At 35.9% G+C, this 18,264-nt stretch overlaps 1 protein-coding gene across 1 annotated transcript in view; it reads right to left on the bottom strand.

Annotated features, from left to right (window-relative positions):
* Window positions 1-369: 369 nt before the first annotated feature.
* The window catches only part of MAN2A1 (mannosidase alpha class 2A member 1), a 106,810-nt gene continuing 88,915 nt past the window's right edge, over window positions 370-18,264 (bottom strand). Inside the window, exons 20-22 of the mRNA XM_059836776.1 lie at window positions 8,304-8,498; window positions 3,673-3,783; window positions 370-3,327 (exon numbers count right to left, since the gene is read on the bottom strand). Coding sequence (XP_059692759.1) covers window positions 3,175-3,327; window positions 3,673-3,783; window positions 8,304-8,498 — 459 coding nt within the window. The 3' untranslated portion in view covers window positions 370-3,174. The remainder of the gene's footprint in view (window positions 3,328-3,672; window positions 3,784-8,303; window positions 8,499-18,264) is intronic.

Here is an 18,264-nt window from a genome sequence, read left to right as displayed (position 1 = left end):
ATTTCATTGCTCCCCAAGGCTTCAAAGATAAACGTTGTTTAAAGTAAAAAAAATTCTAGAATTTTAAATCTTCTAATATTTTCTATTAAGTCAGTGCATGACTTCCTTTGCAAAAGAGCTGCCCATTTCCCTCCCACACTGTGCAATCTCACATGTTTACATCTCTGAGGCTAGCATCTATCCTCTTCTCTTTGGCAGCTGTGAAATATATTGCACCTTTGATCTCACTGCAGATAACTGTCATTCCCAACTGTTTGGGATACTGACATATGAACCTTTTCAAAGAAGTTATGTTTGTTGTTTCTCTCATTTAAAAAAAAAAAAATTATGATTTGTTAAAGCCAAGGCATTAATGACGCTGACCACATCTCACAATAACATTACCTTTTATTAGAGATCTTATTTTACATATCCCCATAAGATATAAAACCTTCCAAGAGAAAATATCAAAAACCTTCAGCTGAAATCAGTTTGTTTCAGACAATATGAGCAAGTAAAACAAAGAAAATTAAGATACAGGAATGTAAAAAACCCCAAACCATAAAATCAGAACAGGTACAACTCTTGTATGGAAAGTAATTACAAGGTTTTAAACCATTTCTTACACAGCATTGTACTTAAAATCATACTGGGAAGGTAAAGATGCTTGCTTCTCTTAACCAATAGCTAAAAAAACCCAGCAGCTAAAAAAACAGAAAAATACCCCAAAATAATAAAATTGAATTATATGGCCAATTCACAAAGAAACAGCATAAGAATTCATTAAGACTTGTGTAAAATAAAAATCAACAAAAACCCAAACTAAGGAAAACACAACCTCATTGACAGTAACATTCTGAACCAATTCAAGCAAAATTCTTTTTGAGACTTTGACTGGAGTTTTGATTTAGTAAGGGATTTCAGAAAAGGATCTTGAATTGAAGCTGTCATTACACACAGAAAAAAGCAAAGGAACAAGGATTACATCTGCTGGTTAAGGAAGATTCAGGCACCATGATTGTACAGCTGATGATAAAAGTAAAGAACCAATGCTATATGAAGAATATTTCAAAGCAATTCCAAGAGGCAAAATACTTTAAAATTTTATTGCATCAAAACTTTCCTTTTCTGCCTAGCAAAACTGAAACAGTATTTTGAATGTTTTCCTGCACAGAACACATAAAATTATCTTAAGCATTTTAATTCTGAAGAAGCAACAAAATAAGTGTTATGAGAAATTTCTGCTGGCAAGTCTATTAAGCTTTGAGTTTCAACAAAAACCAGCATTTTCAAATACTTTTTCTAAGAAGTTACAGTACATGTTTATTGCATGAAAACATCCAATTAATTGGATTTATCGGATTCTTCCATTTGTGGTTAGTGATTCCTATACTCTTGACATAACTTGCACAGGATCCTACTGAAGTATTCCCATTATTACAAAACACACAGTAGATTGAATTAAGAAAATCTACACAATCTCAAGAGAGATCCAACCGGTGACAATGCATAAAATCTAAGTATGACTTTCATTTTATTTTTAGATAGCCTGTAGCTACATGAAATAATTTGATAGACTTTGATATTTGATATAATTGTTGAACAACATGATGAAATTAAATACAGGAGGCAATATTAGAGCTAGCACATCTTTTTACCAGTTATGATGACTTTTCATGCATTAGTATTGAGGATAAGCAACAGGGCATGGAAAAGTAGAGCACAAGTGAGAGATAGAAGAACAGGCTATGAAAATAAATGACAACTATAAAATGGGATCATACTCAAGTGAATGTTTATATATATTAACTGTATACAGCAGCTCTACTTAGGGAAATGCTTTCCACACTTGGATGGCTTAAGTACTAAATATGAATTAATATGGGAAAAAGCAAAGTCTCCATTCTTCAGTAACATGAACACTGGCAATGTAAGTGAGGTTGTAAGTTTGTAAAATGTTGTTTAAAATATAGGCACATGATTTGGAATTAACAGGTCACCACAGTCTGTGACATGCAAGCACATGTTTTGATGGGTTTGCAAACTATATCTTGCTTACTATCAACTCTTTGCATCAAGTTGTAATTTTCTTGAAAGCAGCTGAATTTAGCTTCTACAGTAATTCTTTTTTTGTTGGTGTTTCATGTCGTAACATCATATTAATACATTCAAATAGTCAAAATGTTCAGAATAAGGTAGCACAAACTTGGTGCAGGAGTACATAGATCAGTGTGGCCAGCATTGTCAAATAGGAGATACACAGCTTAAGTATTATATAAACTACTTTTTCCCCAAAAACATTAACATAGACACCAAAATTGTAACAAGACATATCAAAAATAAGGCACATTTATTTTGATATGGTAATCTTGAAATAGAAAACTCATTTCAGAGAACACTGGTATCTAAATGAGTTTTATAAAAAATCTTGTATTCATGATAATTATGGACATTTCTCATCATGGTAATGGAATAATTGCACATATCCCAGTGTGTCAAGTAACAAAATGGGAGTTTTATTAAACAATTCCATTGCAAAATTACTTTGTAGGTTCAGGTTTTTCTATTTACATGACTCAGGTGAATGGTAGAAGTATTAAAATCTACCATCACTTATCACAAGTACTGCAGGCTTTCATTTTACCACAATTAATAATCCCCTTTGTGTTGAATAAACTGAAATTAATTGCAGAATAAATTGAGATTATTGTCATTTATATAAATGATTGCAAATATTTGGACATTAGCTACTACACAGGAACATTTTAGTCCATTTTATTTCCAAGCTGCATCAGGACTTTTTACACTGAGTTATTCACACATAAATTCATCAAGAATCAGGAAAAGAAGGCTGTTTAAAATCTAATCCCCTGTTTATGAAAATTAAAACACCAGAAACATCATTAATTAGCATTTAACCTGAGATTTAATCTGTTGAGAGGTTAACATCCATAGAAATTTCTTCACTTGTTGTGTTAACTGATAATGATGTTGTTATTTTATGGGGGGAAAAATCAGAACAAAAAAAAAAGTTGCTTGCAACATGGCTTTTCATTGTGTTGGTCAAAAAAAATATTATAGAATGCATTTTTTTCTCACAGTATCCAGAAGCTGGAATAACATAAATGTGCCTCTTATTGCACATGAAACTCAGAGGATATACAATTGCAGATTCTTCTTTATCTAAGCAGGATTTCATCTCAGCCGAATCCGGAATGTATTTATCTCCATAGAACTCATATTTATTTCACTTATATTTCTGGCATCTGGAGGTGAATGCATCAAAGATAAAGATGTGGGTGTAAGACTTACCACTCTGAATTTGCTAAAGAGTTTATGCACCTTTATCTAGAAGGAAAAAAATGAAACAAAAAATTACATTTAAAAAAAGCAGTAAAAACCTTAAAATTGTACAGCTCCTTGCAGGAACCAGAAATTCTCAAGCCAAGGATTTTGAATATTTTTAAATGTCATAGATTAAATACATAGATTAAATAATTTAGATATTTTTAGAAAGTAGTCACTCACTATGTTTCAATGTAATTCAATTAGTTTATTCAAAATTACTAGAAATATTTGGATTTGAACTATTCTTGTTTCCAAATAAAAAGATATTTACTTTTCCACCCAAAAGAAAATCCAAAACCTATTTTAAAATTTTATTTAAAAATTCCTACAGATTAATAACCATACCTTTCCCTGAGTGGTAGAACAGAGCAGACCCGTGTCTCTGTTTGAAAATTTACAATCAAATCCCTTTCTGTGAAGAATCAGAGCAGCTTCATCAGATGGTTTGGTATCTACCTACAAACAAACACTATAGAAGATTACTTACAACGTATCAGTCAGGAAGATATTTTAGGACACAAAAAAATTATCCTTATCATACAGCAGATAGAGACATTTACACCTTAAACAATGTTCAGCCTAGATTAAATTGTCATGTGTTTTTTAAAAATTTCATAAAGCTAAACATAGAAAGAAGTAAATGGCAAAGAGCTGAAACATATAACATACTACAGAATATAAATATAAGTCACTGAATTTAAAGGTCATCAGATGCACATGTACTCATGACTCAGGACTGAAGTGCAGCTATCATACCTCTATTAAATGTTTTCCCACAAAAATTATATGGCAAAACAGAAAACACACCAGAAATCTTATGTTAACTGCAGTACTCAGATTCACATATTCAATGGCATTATGTTGAACAAATTTTCATATAGCAAAAATGGTCTCTAACTCAGCTTAAGGAGTATAGAAAAATGTACACTGAGATACACATACAAAATAAATGTTATGTTTATCACTAAGATATTCAGTACTTTTGAGCCTCAAGACACATTAAAGAGTAAGTTGCCCCCTTCTCTAGCTCCATTACCCTCCCCTGGACATGTTCCAGCCCATCAACATCTTTCTTGCGGCTGCACCCCTACACTCACTGTAGTCACTTATTTTAAATGATACATTCCTTTGTTTCTTTAATTACTGCTGCTTTACATTCTTCCACTCTTAATCTTATTCTATAGATAATAAAAGTATAAAAAAGATGGTTCTATCCAAAGCCGTGCCAATTCTTTAGGCTATTTTTTTCATATTTATTTCTGGTTTACTTGTTCTTGTAGTGGCACTTTTTCACAAAAGCATCTGCCAAGAGTTAAGTTCATTTCTGGTACTTGAGAATGTATCTAATGCTTGGAGAAAGCAATGCCTACAAGCATTAGGCCCTCTGTGATGCATTAGCTCCTGAAGGTCTACCGAACAAGAGGTCTTAATCTAACAGAGCCAAATTCTTTTTCATAAAGGTGATCATGGATCAGTTTGTACCAGCTTCTTTGAAAGGCAGCATGACAAAGAATCAAAGTACAATAAATTCATAGTTATAAAATACTCCTTCATACAATAAAAAAAATATAAACTTTGTGGGTTTAGGTTCCTCATTTAAAATAGTAAAAATTTATTCAATAGTATCTGGAGTTGAAATTAGATATTTTTTAGCAAAACACTAACAGTTAGAAACTTTGCATAGTTTACAAATCACAAAAAAAACTCTGCTTGAAAAGATTTTGTGAACAATACCTTTTAATCACCTAAAACCAACTTTCTAATTTATGAGTAGTGCCTACATTCAGCATATGAAAAGAAGTTTTCAGTATTTATTAACATTAATGGCTAAAGAAGTTCTTATCCTGTTTACTGAAACAGCAGTACCATTTTCTACATGAAGTGAGGTAATAGCTGTGATATTTTCCCCCTCCTACTATGAAACACCTGACTTCACTTTCATTGTCACTGGTGTGCCAGTGTTGCACTTAAAAGTAGATATTTTTATGCCCACAAAATAATACTGTCTGCTTAAACATCAGATTAGGGAAACATTAAAATTCATACTGAAAAAGCCTGACTTCCTATGGGGTAAATTAATGTTAGAAATGACAAGCCAGTAATGGGTATCAACACTTCCTCTAATTCACTTAAATTATCTTCTAGTAATCTGCATAAAAAATGCATGTATGCATTTCAATTGATGGCATGAATATTTTATCTCCCAATTTTTTAGAATTAAATATTATCCTTATTAAGACTCAAAAGATTTAAAACAAAAAGGTAACATACAATTAATGATACCCTGAGTAAAAGTGTTTTGGTGAGTATAAATATCTATGATTTAGTACTCCACCTTCTACCATGCACATATTTTTTTTGCCTGTGGAAAAAAATAAAGCTGTTCTAACTCATTATCAAAGCAGGTGAAAGATTAAGTTGTCAGAGCCTCCACATCTACTTCAACTTACCTGTTCTTATATCATCTCTAGGTAAATGAGATAAAATACATTTAAGGTTTATGAATGTCTAAGTTTATCCTTGTTATGAGCAAGGATAAAAATTTATACCAAATACACTTCTAAACATGACCATGCTAACTGCATGAAAACCTGCAACAATGTCCTCAATTTTCAACAAGTTACAACATTCTTAACCATGTAAAACTTCACAGCACCATTATTCAACAAAAAAGCCCTAAAGATTATGCTATTAAATCTCTAACAAGCTTTCTTAGAAGAGCTGTCAAAGAGATTTTGATCTCTGAGAATTAAAATGCGACCTTATAAGAAAATAATAAAAAAAAATTGTTAGGCTTTCTCATAACCAGTATCCCAGGGCAATGTTTCTAAAATTTTGATGAGAAAGAAAAAATGTCTAAACTCTTTTAAAATTCAATTACTGTAAGCTAATAGACACACACTGAAAAGTTTAGGCAACATGGTAAATTTGTGTATTTATGCTTAGTATAAAGGGACAAATCTGCTGCGTTGTAGATCTTGAATCTCATTTTATTTACATAAGGTGAAATAACTGTATTCTGAAAAGCTGGAAGTCTGTTAAGAAAAAAAAAATCTTTAAATGTTGTATTCCTAATGGATTGGACTCTTCCAATGCAAGATGAGATATCTTACAAGAAAACCAATATTCTTTCTGATTTCTATCTTAAATCTTAACAATTATTTTAATTTGGTACCCTCTTCTCTGTAATTGTAATGGATTATGGAAAATAAACTTGAACAGTTTAAGCAGTGGAGAGGCATAAATTTCTATAAATTTCTGGAAGAAGAATTCATTGTGTCAATTAGCCAGAATTATGTCACTTGTCATTCAAATTCTTGGAAGCAAGAGAAAGGAAGCAGAAAATGAGGAGAGATTTACAGAGTTATTTACAAGGCATAGCACCATTTTTGCTGTGGGGAAGAACATCCTGTATCTCTAATGACAGTGTTCCTATCCTAGGACTGCTGCAAGCTCTCACTTTGAAGTGGACCCATTAATGCTGCAAGCTCAAGAGCTGTCCATCAGTAATCAATGAAACATACAGCTGTGGACAGAGAAGAGATCACAGCCTCACACAGCCCTGTATCAGTTGGGACAGTGGGGCCTGAACAGCCCAGATAAAACCAGAGAATTCACTTAGAAGTAGTACACTGAATTCTTAAAGCAGACACGGAGCAAGCCTGTCTTTTCACAGCTTCCTACACAGATCATCCAAACGAAGGGATGGATTTACACCTCAAAAAGAGAGCAAAGATGTTCATGAAGGTCTGCCCCTCAACTTGGTATGTTGAAGTAAACCTGTGATGCTGAGCTGGTTGAAGTAAATGAAAATATACACAGCGAAGTATGAAATACTCACTTCACATGAAGATTTAATTTAGTATCAGGGTCTTCCTAACTTTTCGAAGGCACAAGACCCATAAAATCAAGAAATTTCCACTTTGAAATTCAGCATAAGAATCAGTCACAGCTGAAGGGGCTTAGACAAGCTTGAACTACTTACACAGAAAGCATGAGAAAGCAAACATTGTTTAAGATTTAAAACACAGATTAAAACAGAACGAAGATCAGATTAAACAGAATATAATCTCATGTTAATACAGACAAACCCAGCCATCATGGAGACTCTGGAGAAAAAGGGATAAATAGTTTGTATCTAAGTATGCCAGAATTAAAAAGGGATTGCACTATGCTAGCAGCACTGGTGAATAGCACTGCAGTACACATAAAGTTAACATAATCACATTTTTAAAGAAGCCGAAAAACTTTAAAGAATTTATAGAACAGTTGGCAGGAAAAGAATGCAAAATGAATTCCAGTCCTTCAGTTAATCAAAGGGAAAATTAAATTCTGGTGGTTACATATCTTTCTTCTCTTCAGGAGAAAAACACTGAATACAGAAGAGCCTTTTTTTTGTTTGACTTTTTTGTTAGTATTTTGTTTATTGGTTTGTTTTTCTGGTGTTGGCTAGACGTTTGGGGTTTTTTTTGTTTGGTTTGGTTTTGGTTCCTTACCAGAGGGTGTTTTCACAGGAACCAATCATGAGATGCTGTTAGAATAACTAAATTAGGTCTTGTAACTAAGATTAAAAATACTTTTACAATAAATTTGGGTTCAAAACTATATTCTTTATTTAAAACATACTCAGAACAAACTCTAATGGCCTCACATTTAATTCTTCTAGTATAAAAAAGGCTGAGGCATATGAATGGTTCTCTCCTAAACTTTTGGAACTTACTGAAAGGTACCCCCTCCAGAGACAGAATCTTGCATTATGCATGCTAATATGTTGTGAAAAAACACAATCCCTTCATTTCTTGTTACTCAAAAAGACACAAGTCTCCAGTTCTTGCAGAATTAAGAAAAGCTCATAATCACGCTGCAGTTTATCTTATCATATAAACCCACTCACAAAGTACTTTACAAGAATAGATCCTTTTACTATACCAATAATCTACATTTTATGTTTGCAAAAAGCAGTGGTTTGACCTTACCTTTGCTTGGATGGTCCTCAGATTGACTATATGCATGTCACAAGGCATGGACGACATCAGTGGAGAAAAAGTACTTATCAGCTCTGGGACACCTGAATCTGCGTTTGTTGTCATTGGAATTACAGGATGGTTTAAGAAGAGAGAAGTCATGTGGCTAAGAAGTGATGGAAAACTGACTGGTGCCTTCTCTTCATTCTGCAAAATACAAAAAAATGATTCAAGTTACACACTACTACGTCTAAATTTTGAAACACACTTACTTTATATGATTCCAATAATGACACAGAAAATTTTAATTTCTAGACTGTCCATTCAATTACTTTTGCAAAATTTTGGTCATCCAACTTTGATCAATTTTCTTTCATTGACAGATATACTGCTGTTTTTATAAACAATAATCTTTCAAAATTATGATGATACCTAATTTTACAAAATTCTTGTGCTTCTGCGTTAGCCCTTGATATTTGAACAATACAGTTTAGAAAAAAGAAATTAGTTACTACTTTATCAAGTTGCTCCTATTTATTCAGTATCTCTTTGTATATGGAGAGGCAACAACCTTTTGCAGGCCTCCTTTTCCACATTATTTTATAACCTGTATTTCCTGCTTTCTCCAACTTGCATCCCAAATCAATCTTTCTATTTTAAATCTATTTCTCTCAAATTATTGCTGGACAAAATAGCAGCTAGCATCTTTGTCTTGGTCTGCATTGCAAAAGATTTCTTCCAGAAATTTTATTTCAATGTCATGCCAGCAGGAACCAAAGGTATTTTATCCCAATGCGTTACAAGTTTTGCACTTTCCAAAATTTCATATTTGCATTGTTTTTACTTGGCTGCAGAGGCTGCCTTACAAACCTGAGATGACCAAATCTTACATATTCACAACAACCAGTTAAAGCTCCAGAGAAGCCACAAAAACAAAGGAACTTTAAACAAGTAATTTCTATTTTAGAATGTCAGTGAAGATAAGAGTAGAAATGGAAGTGAAAACTTCTTTTGCTCACACTTTTCCCTTGCATGCTTAATCAGATATATCCCTGCTTGTTGGTGATATTTAGCGAAAACTTTGCAGAAAGTTTATTGAAAATATAGTGTCTTAAGCACTGATACATTACATTTGCATTTTATGATAGCCTGGAAATACAGAAATAAAAAACAAATGGGAGACACTTAAAGCAAAGGGGAAGATTATTTTTCAGATTACCAACAGAAAACCATAACAGTAATTTCTGTCTTGGGGTGTGTTTGCATGTATGCATATTTATTTATATTTCTGCAGTAGCACGAAATACAGCTGACAGTGAAGAAACTGAAAATATTCCAGGCCTGACTCAATGAAAGATGGTAATTTCTGTTTTATTCTTGGTGCTTTTCTTAGTAATAAATAACACTCTGGTTCTTTGGTATCTACTAAGCACTGAGGCTTAGTATTTTTAAGAATCTATTATGACCCCCAAATGATAACAGTGGATTGTGGTAAAGGATTGCTCCTCCATGTGTCTCATTGCATTTATTTCAATTGAATTCCATCTGTCATCTCATGGCATCTTTAATCAGTATTGAGTCTTTTAATTCCTCAATTTAGCCTTGATTTTTGTTTTCACTACCTTGAAAAATTCAGTATCATTGGTAGACTTCATGGCCGTGATTTTCTTCTATTCTAACTGCAGTATGAGCAAGTTTGCTCTATGCACAGCTTAATAGAAAAGTCTTCCATTCAAGTGCCTGAATACATGCTCTATACACAGGGAAAATGTGCAGATCCATGTTCTTTCAAAGAAGAGTTTATTTTTTCACCCCTAAAGGAACACTGTTCACTCTGTTGCCATAGAAGTGCTAAAGTCAGTCAAAACATTTAATTGCCATTTATTTTCTCATCTTTCACCTTTTTTTTTTCCCCCCCATGTAAAGTAAGTTGATTGCTTGCATCTGAGAACTTAAAATGAGGTCTTCTAAAACATCTTACAAATCACACATGAATCAGGAAAAAAAACCTATTCATCCTTTTATACTATTAAAAATAAAATATTGCAGATAAGCATAGCCTTGAAGGACTGGCAAATGTTAGATCCAGAACTGATTCAACTTGGCTCATTTTTGCTCTCACTGTGTCTAAATGCGATATCACCAGCAGGAGCAGTGTCCTTATGCATTATCCACTTTGGAACTAAGACTTAGGTGGAGATTTTATATTGAATCTTGCATTCCAACATCTGGAATGACAGTCAGTCCTGGATGGCTGCACCAGCAGAAAAAGTGCAGTCATTCCCTGAATCTGTGTAACAGCAATGGGAATGGAGCATAGAGAAGGTGACAAAAGCTGACAGGAGACCAAGAGAAAAAGTGTTCTGCAAGAAGACAATGCTTTCACAGAAGTCCGAGAAGGGACTCTTCAAATCACACCCTCCCCTAGATACATCACAATCATTCAAGGGCTGCAGGATGTCTTTTCCCTCAAGTCTGTGATCCAGAATTTAAACAGGCCTGTCTGGAAAGAGAGATGAGAAGGGTTTGCACATGAACACTGTAATGGGAAGAATATTTATCCAATGCACAACTTCACCATGTGGATGGCTTTCAGCAGCGCCCTGCTGATGCACATCAGAAGATGTAGTCCCACAATCTCAGTCTAATTAAAGTATTGCTCTCTCAAAAGTGACATCATTTCCTCAATTTCCATGGCAGCACTAATCACTCAAAGTGTGAGAGGAGCTCCTCTGGCTGCCTTACAAACATTAAGTACTGGCAAGAATCTGATGAATGCCAGATGATGTGCTGGCTTAACAAGCTCAAATCAAAGCATATACTGCCTTTTTAACCATCTTACAGTACATCCACATACAGTTATCCAGTTGGAAACTGTGTTGACACACAACCCCTTGAATGACTGTGCAGTAAACATAAATGGAGCCTCATTTGGGATCTTCCCTTGTCATCAAAAGTAAGGTGAATAATTCTAAATTTTCAGTTTTGAGGAGACACAAACCATAATCAAATATAATATTAGATCACAATTTGCAACAAGTTTCAAGAATACCTATCTGTAAAAAGTGCCTTTTTATCAGAAATGAGCTATTTTATTGATACTCACAGAAGTAACTGAAAGGCTTGTGCTGGAAAGGAACTTAAAGGTCAACTTGTTACAACCCCTCTGCCACAGGCAGGGATGCCACCTACCACATCAGATTACTCAAGGTCCCATTCAACATGGCCTTGAACACTTCCAAAGATGGGTGATGGGGAAGAATCTGATTTTTATTTATGTGTTATACATGAGGGGAAGGATTCCTATCAGGGCTGTACACATGCTGGCAGCCCTGTCCCTAGGGAAGCTTTGCCTGGCAGCTGGTCAGGGGAGAGAAGCTTCCACGACTGGGCTGTGAGTGACCCTCCACCATTTGCCAGTGGGGCAGATGCCCATAAGCCTGGGAAAAAAAATGCCAGGGAAATCAGGGAGGGACTTCAGCACATAAAAGCAGGTAATGTGACATAAGGGGACATTGGACTTCTTAAGGGATCAGGGGGGTCAGCTTGATCACCTCCCCTCCCTCACCTTTTCCTCCCTGTCGATGGCTTCCCTGCCCACAAACCAGCTGTGCCCTGCCTCACCATTCCCACAAACCAGCTGTGCCCTGCCTCACCATTCCCACAAACCAGCTGTGCCCTGCCTCACCATTCCCACAAACCAGCTGTGCCCTGCCTCACCATTCCCACAAACCAGCTGTGCCCTGCCTCACCATTCCCACAAAGCAGCTGTGCCCTGCCTCACCATTCCCACAAACCAGCTGTGCCCTGCCTCACCATTCCCACAAACCAGCTGTGCCCTGCCTCACCCTTCCTACAAACCAGCTCAGCACTGCAGCTGCTGGGTGCCCGCTGTTCCCTGACACCGCCGCTCCACGTCCTGTTATGCCTCTGGGAAAAGTCACTCTGCCTCCGAGACTCAGAGGGTTTTCTGCTAAGAGTTTAAATTAACTAACTAAGGTCCTTAATTAGAGCGGGAAAATGCTAATTAGACTCTTCAGAAATCGTTTTGTAATTGAACAGAAGAAATCAATGGAAAATTCTGTAGAGGAGAAAGTAAAGCTGAAGGAGTTGATAATTGGACACCAATTTAGCTAATGGAGAACAAATGAACTTTTCGACACAGACAAGTAATCTAAAATTTCCTATATAAAACTAAGAAAAGGAAACTAAGGAAGACAGTTTATCAAATCACATTATCTTGACTATTTTCTCCTCCTCCAGAGTCTTTTCTGCAGTGACAATGTCACCAAAAAAACCTTAATCATAACAGTAAACACCCACTGGCATACACACTACCTAATCAAACATGCTGAAATGTGGATGCTGACTTGGTGTGTAAGAATAATCAAATACAATCTGGAAGCAGGTATAATTCTGGGCCTGCTAAATCAAGGGATGGAGATTAAAATAGTCTGATACAAAGCCACTTGGATTACTGCTGGAAATAAAAAGTTCCTCATTCTCTTTCATGTTGTGTCAGGAAACAATTTTTATCAACTTTCTCTCTGACAGGTTCAGAAAACCAACAGGCAGCACTCTTCAAAGGACAATGTTTCTTGATTGAAAAATCCAATCTGTGGAGCAAAAATACTTTTCACAGCATCTTTACTACCAAAGCATATGGAGAAAATATTTTAAAATATCTTAATCATAAACTAGCAAATTACAGCCATCAAGAATGTGAGTCAAAGAATTCCAACGACAAATATGGGGAAAAACAATTGTTTCTTTCTGTACAATTCAAAGACTGACAATCCATCAGTATGATGTGATGCTGCTTCTATATGAGAAATTGGTTCTGTAATACAGTGCTAGGCTGCTCACAGGTGAGAAACAAACAGCAGACAACATCACTGATGATGTGAATAACAGGTTTACAACACGTGACAAAAATAAGTGACAGGTAAGGGCAGATGCCTAAGCTTTAAAATTATTTATATTTTTCACCAAATGCGAGTAGCTTGAATCCTTAACTACAGTGGCTCCCCATTTGTGGAAGGTGGAGTCTCTAAGCAGGAAGGAGTGAGAAATAAACACAGTGCTCTGTACACACATTGCCCTAAGGCTCACAACTAGAAGAGAAATTCAGGTTTGTTTCAGACTGACAGTAATCTAGTTCATAAAATTGACATCAAATAGTAAATAGCTTCAACTTAAGTTACAGGCTTTGCATGCAAGACTGTCTGGCTGTTATCTCACAAATAATCTTGCTTTAAATCTATCTCACCAATGTTCTTGCTTTAAATTCATTCAAAGTTGCACACTGTAACACAAAAGAATAATCAAAGTCTGACAAGTCCTGAAAGTCTTCCAGATGTGGATGATTCATTCCCTTTCCTCTGAGGCTAATACCTGGAGCTAGATTTTTGCATGCCTGTAACAACTCCTAGTGATTTTCAGAAGGAAAGAAGAAAGATAATGGATCTTGCACCTCTAATACAACAAACAGCAATTAATGACCGATATAAATTGGGTCAGTTCTTCTGAGCAGAATAATTCCTTTTCAGAGTCCAAGAGTGCAAGGTTAATGTAAGCATCTGTCAAAGAAATCAGTGACCAAGATTTCAAGCAGCTTTGAAAATGGCTGGTGATTGCAGAGGAAATGCAATCACCATTGGGAATTAAACAAGGTGATAGGAAGATCTTCTCTGTGCTGTGGGATTCAGAGCATCTAAGACCTCAAAGCTGCACAAAAATCTTCAGCAGAACAATCTTCAGGTAATCTCTGAAGCTAAGAATCCAAGCTTAGACCTGTTAGACTTTTAGGAAAGCGTGGGTAAGTTGCAACCAGAAATAACAGTCACAAATGTGAGTACTGAACAGCCAGATTCCGGGAATCTTAAAAAGACTATAAACAAAGATACTGATGCCAGATTTATTTTCTGCTATACCAGAGAATTTGGCTTTCCTGAAATGCTGGGGGGCTAAAAAACAGATTAATATAAGGATTAGAATTGTTTGCATATACATTTTTGTCTACACTTAAAAATCCATCAATTATGTTACATTTTTGTACATCAAAGCATATTTTTCTTTTTGCAATAGATTTCAAGTCCTTTAATTGAGAACTAAAGTCTGGAATGCTCAGGGTCTTTTGATAGCTATTAAAGTGACCAGCAAAAGACGACTCATGAGAGCAGAGTAAATCTGATTTAATCTGTTTACCTCAGGGAATGGAAAATTTTCTATCAATTCACTTTGTCATTGCTAATGAAAATGCATTGGAAATGCTTGTCTGTTGCACTAGCTCCTGGAGGCTGATTATAGAAGAAATGAAAATTCTGAGGCACCATAAAATATCCACAAGTCTTGATGCTGGCTCAGTGACTCTAAAATCACCACATATTTTCTGTACCAATCTTTAGTTGACACTAAAACTGCAGATGAGAAACCTGGGATTGTTGCAAGAAACCAAATCCAGGGAAATCTGCATCCACAGGAGGAATTTTTCCCAGTCTGCTAGAGCCAAATTTGATCATCTCCAACAAGAGGTGATTCCTCTCATTCCAGGCTGATAGATAGGAGCCTGCCATTGTTTTGCTCCTCCAAGACCATGCAGGAGTAAGGAAGAGCAGCATTCCTGTTAGGCATATATGGAAACACATGGCCACCCAACATATGAGCAGAGACAGCACTTTTGCCAGAAGCTACATGAGCTTGGGTAGCACTTGGGTAACAGAAGTAGAACAATCCAAACCTGATTGTGCTCTCCAGCTGACCAGGTCTGGAGCTCAAGACCTTCACGTTCTTGATTCACAACACTCAACAACCACTGATACCTCAAGGTGGAGTTTAAGCCCTTCTGATGTCCAGGTCTGGACCTCAGGCTTCCTAATGATTCACCAGGTACTTCATCTTCTTCCAGGAGTTGGGCTGTGACCTGTTAGCTTGCAGTTTGCTGGTGACAGGCACACACAGACAATGCAGGTCTTGCCAGCCCCTGGAAACCAGTTGTACTGGTCCCTCAGTCCAAGAGTGTGTCTCTCTCCAATAGCTTTCACACACATCACACACACCTCTTACTCTGTTTGTTTCCTAGTCTTACCTGAAGATGGCTAATGGCTCACACAGATTCAGAAAAGGTTGGACTGCACAGAAATCAGATGTAATAATCTAGAATGAGCTGTGGTGGTCAAGCACTGGACTTCAGAGCCTTTTATGCCCCTTTTACCCCTGCTTTTCCCACCTGTTACTCCCCAATCCTTCTTCTTCCCCTCCTGTGTCAGTTCTATTGAACATCCCATAACTAGCCTCTTGTTTTACAAAAAGAAGAAAAAAAAATTTAAAAAATCCAGAATTTTCTTAGTCTAAGGCAATTTCTGTTGATCTGTCTTGCTGGGTTTTACACCAGGAACAATCTAATTTTCTCCCTTTCACAGAATCAGGAGCAGCTAGTGCTCCACTGTTCCACCTATCACTGTTCTTAGGTGACTGCATTTAGCACAGTTAATGTTCACTCAGGTGCCATAAGAGAAACCATGTTCTATAAAGACATCATTTGGAGGACATCTGCTCGCTGGTCTATGGAAGAGTGCAGATGGTAAAGAAAGTATCTAGCCACCATGATCATAAGCACATCACCACAACTACTAAGGCTGATAAATACACAGCCATCTATATAGCTGGATGAAAGTCATCAGAAAAGCAGTTAGACAGCATGAGATGTTTCCTTAGCAATAAAAGTATTTTATACTTCAGTTATACCCTTTCCTGCCAGTTTTATTTCTTCTATTCTAATTCTTTTTTGAGTTTATTGTTTAATTATGACACAGGAGGAGCATCTTAATGCCTAAATAAATACCCCATGCTAGGCCTGAGGAAGTGACCTGGTGCTAGATTTTCCCAGAAGATTGGCAAGATCTTATCCCATTCCCAATGATGGTAGAAAATAGCAATCAGAAATTTTCTGGAGTTCAGCTTTGATTGAGGAAGCAGTTAAAAAACTGATGGTAAGGGCAGAAAGTCCACAGTGATACCTGCTAATTTGCAGCCACTGGAATTCTGCTCCTCTTGCAAAGTTCTTGCTGCTGGAGGAAACTTGCATGTGCAAGGAGGTTATTCCCAGAGAGTCATTTCATTTGAGAATACAAGAAGAAGAGGCTGGACTTGTACACTTTCTCCCTACTTTAGGAAGGATTCTGCCCTGCAGTCAGATCTTGCAGCAGGAATTAACCCTTCCTAGAAGCGGTGATACAGAAAGGTTTAAATTTCACACCTCAAACTGCACTAGCTCAGATAAGCTCACAAAAGACCTACCCTCATCCTGTGATGAATTGTATGAGCTGCAAGTGGCGAGACCAAGATTTTATACTATGCATAATACTGAGGTAAAATTCTTTCTAACCAGAGCCAGCCGACAGGTACACACAAATGAAGACAGATAAAACCAAACCAAGGAAAGCAATTCACTGTTGAGATGTACATAATTACATGAAAAAGAACACAAAAGAGACATAGCTGTATGTCCAGAATCCGGAGGAAGGCAGTCCTCTGTACCATTTGCCAAGAGTCAAGTGGCTGCTGCCCTGTTAGAGGATGAGTGTGTTTCATAACAGGGATGGAGCTTGCAGTCAAAGCAGTCTTTATTTAATAGCTTTCTGCAACACATCTTTGTCACTGTATCATGAAAAAAAACTTCAAAGGAAATTAAGCTGTGAGGTGCCCTGACATAAAAAAAATGACAGTGCTTGCCTGAAAACAGATGGTATTTGTAGATAAATAAGAGATGGAAACATTATTCTTGATTTGCAAACACAAAGTTACTCCATAAGAAATACAGTATGAACTACACAGTGTAAGGAGAAATAACGAATTAAAAGTAGTGTTTTAAGCAAAATTGGAAAGTAACATGTACCTGAATATCTCTTCAAATGAAATACAAAATTAGTGTTCATCCCTTAGTAAATATATGTGGTAGAGCTCTAAAGAAGATGCATAGGATTTTGTGTGAAAACGAGAGGAAAATGTCTTCTTTTTTTCATTCTGTGGCCACCGTAAACCCCCAAAACCCCAACAATTTTATACAAGTTTGATGAGATCATTGTGGCACTTACAATTAAAAATTATATAAGAGTATCTCAATTTGTCATGCATGGGCTTGAAAAAGCATCTAAATTGTAATAATTAAACCAATGTCAAATTTCTGCTTTTTTAAAACATCAAGTAATTATGAGTTAATTATAAGTGTCTAAGGTATGGATACATGTAGAATAGCAATGCACAGTATAATATATACTGTGCATTGCTATTCTACATATATCCATGCTACAGTGAGAAACATGCACATGGAGAAAAATCAACACAATAATCAGACAAAAATGGCTCTATCACCAACCATAAATTTTCAGAGAAAGTGCGTACTTATAGAGATTTAGTAGGAAAAAAGGAGTTGTTGTATGAGGTGGAAGAATGGGAGTTTGATTATCTCCAACATATTTGTGATTTTATTAACTGTATTATTGTTCCTCTAAACAACCTCACCCAAAAGTAAGAGCCATTTGAGCCACTGAATCCTCTGCTCAAGCCTAGTCCATCAATCCAGTCGTACAAATTAACTAAGTCAAGACAAGGTATCAAATAGGAGTCTGAAGAAGGAAGTGTTTGCTCTGGCATGGCTCCTTTCTCCAGCCATGTCTTTGATGAAATAATATATAACTACTTCCTATAAATCCTATTTCATTCACTCCTACACTGATAACATGCTGGGATTCAGAAAATAAAAGGGTATTAATGATTATTTTTCCAAAATTTACAATAAATATAAAGTAGTATGTATTTTCAAAAAGACAGAAACATTTACTGTTTTGACAAGTATTAATAAACTGTATTCAGTTTCATTCTCAGCTAAATATTAATCCCTTCAATTTAAAAATTACATGAATTCAGTTCTTGGTTGAAAATCTGAAAAAAGAGAAGACAGTCTTAGAAGACA

Source organism: Haemorhous mexicanus, chromosome Z, assembly GCF_027477595.1.
Source record: "Haemorhous mexicanus isolate bHaeMex1 chromosome Z, bHaeMex1.pri, whole genome shotgun sequence".
Lineage (NCBI taxonomy): Eukaryota > Metazoa > Chordata > Aves > Passeriformes > Fringillidae > Haemorhous > Haemorhous mexicanus.
The sequence above is the reverse complement of the archived record's forward strand: the minus strand, read 5'-3'. Positions and strand labels throughout refer to the sequence as shown.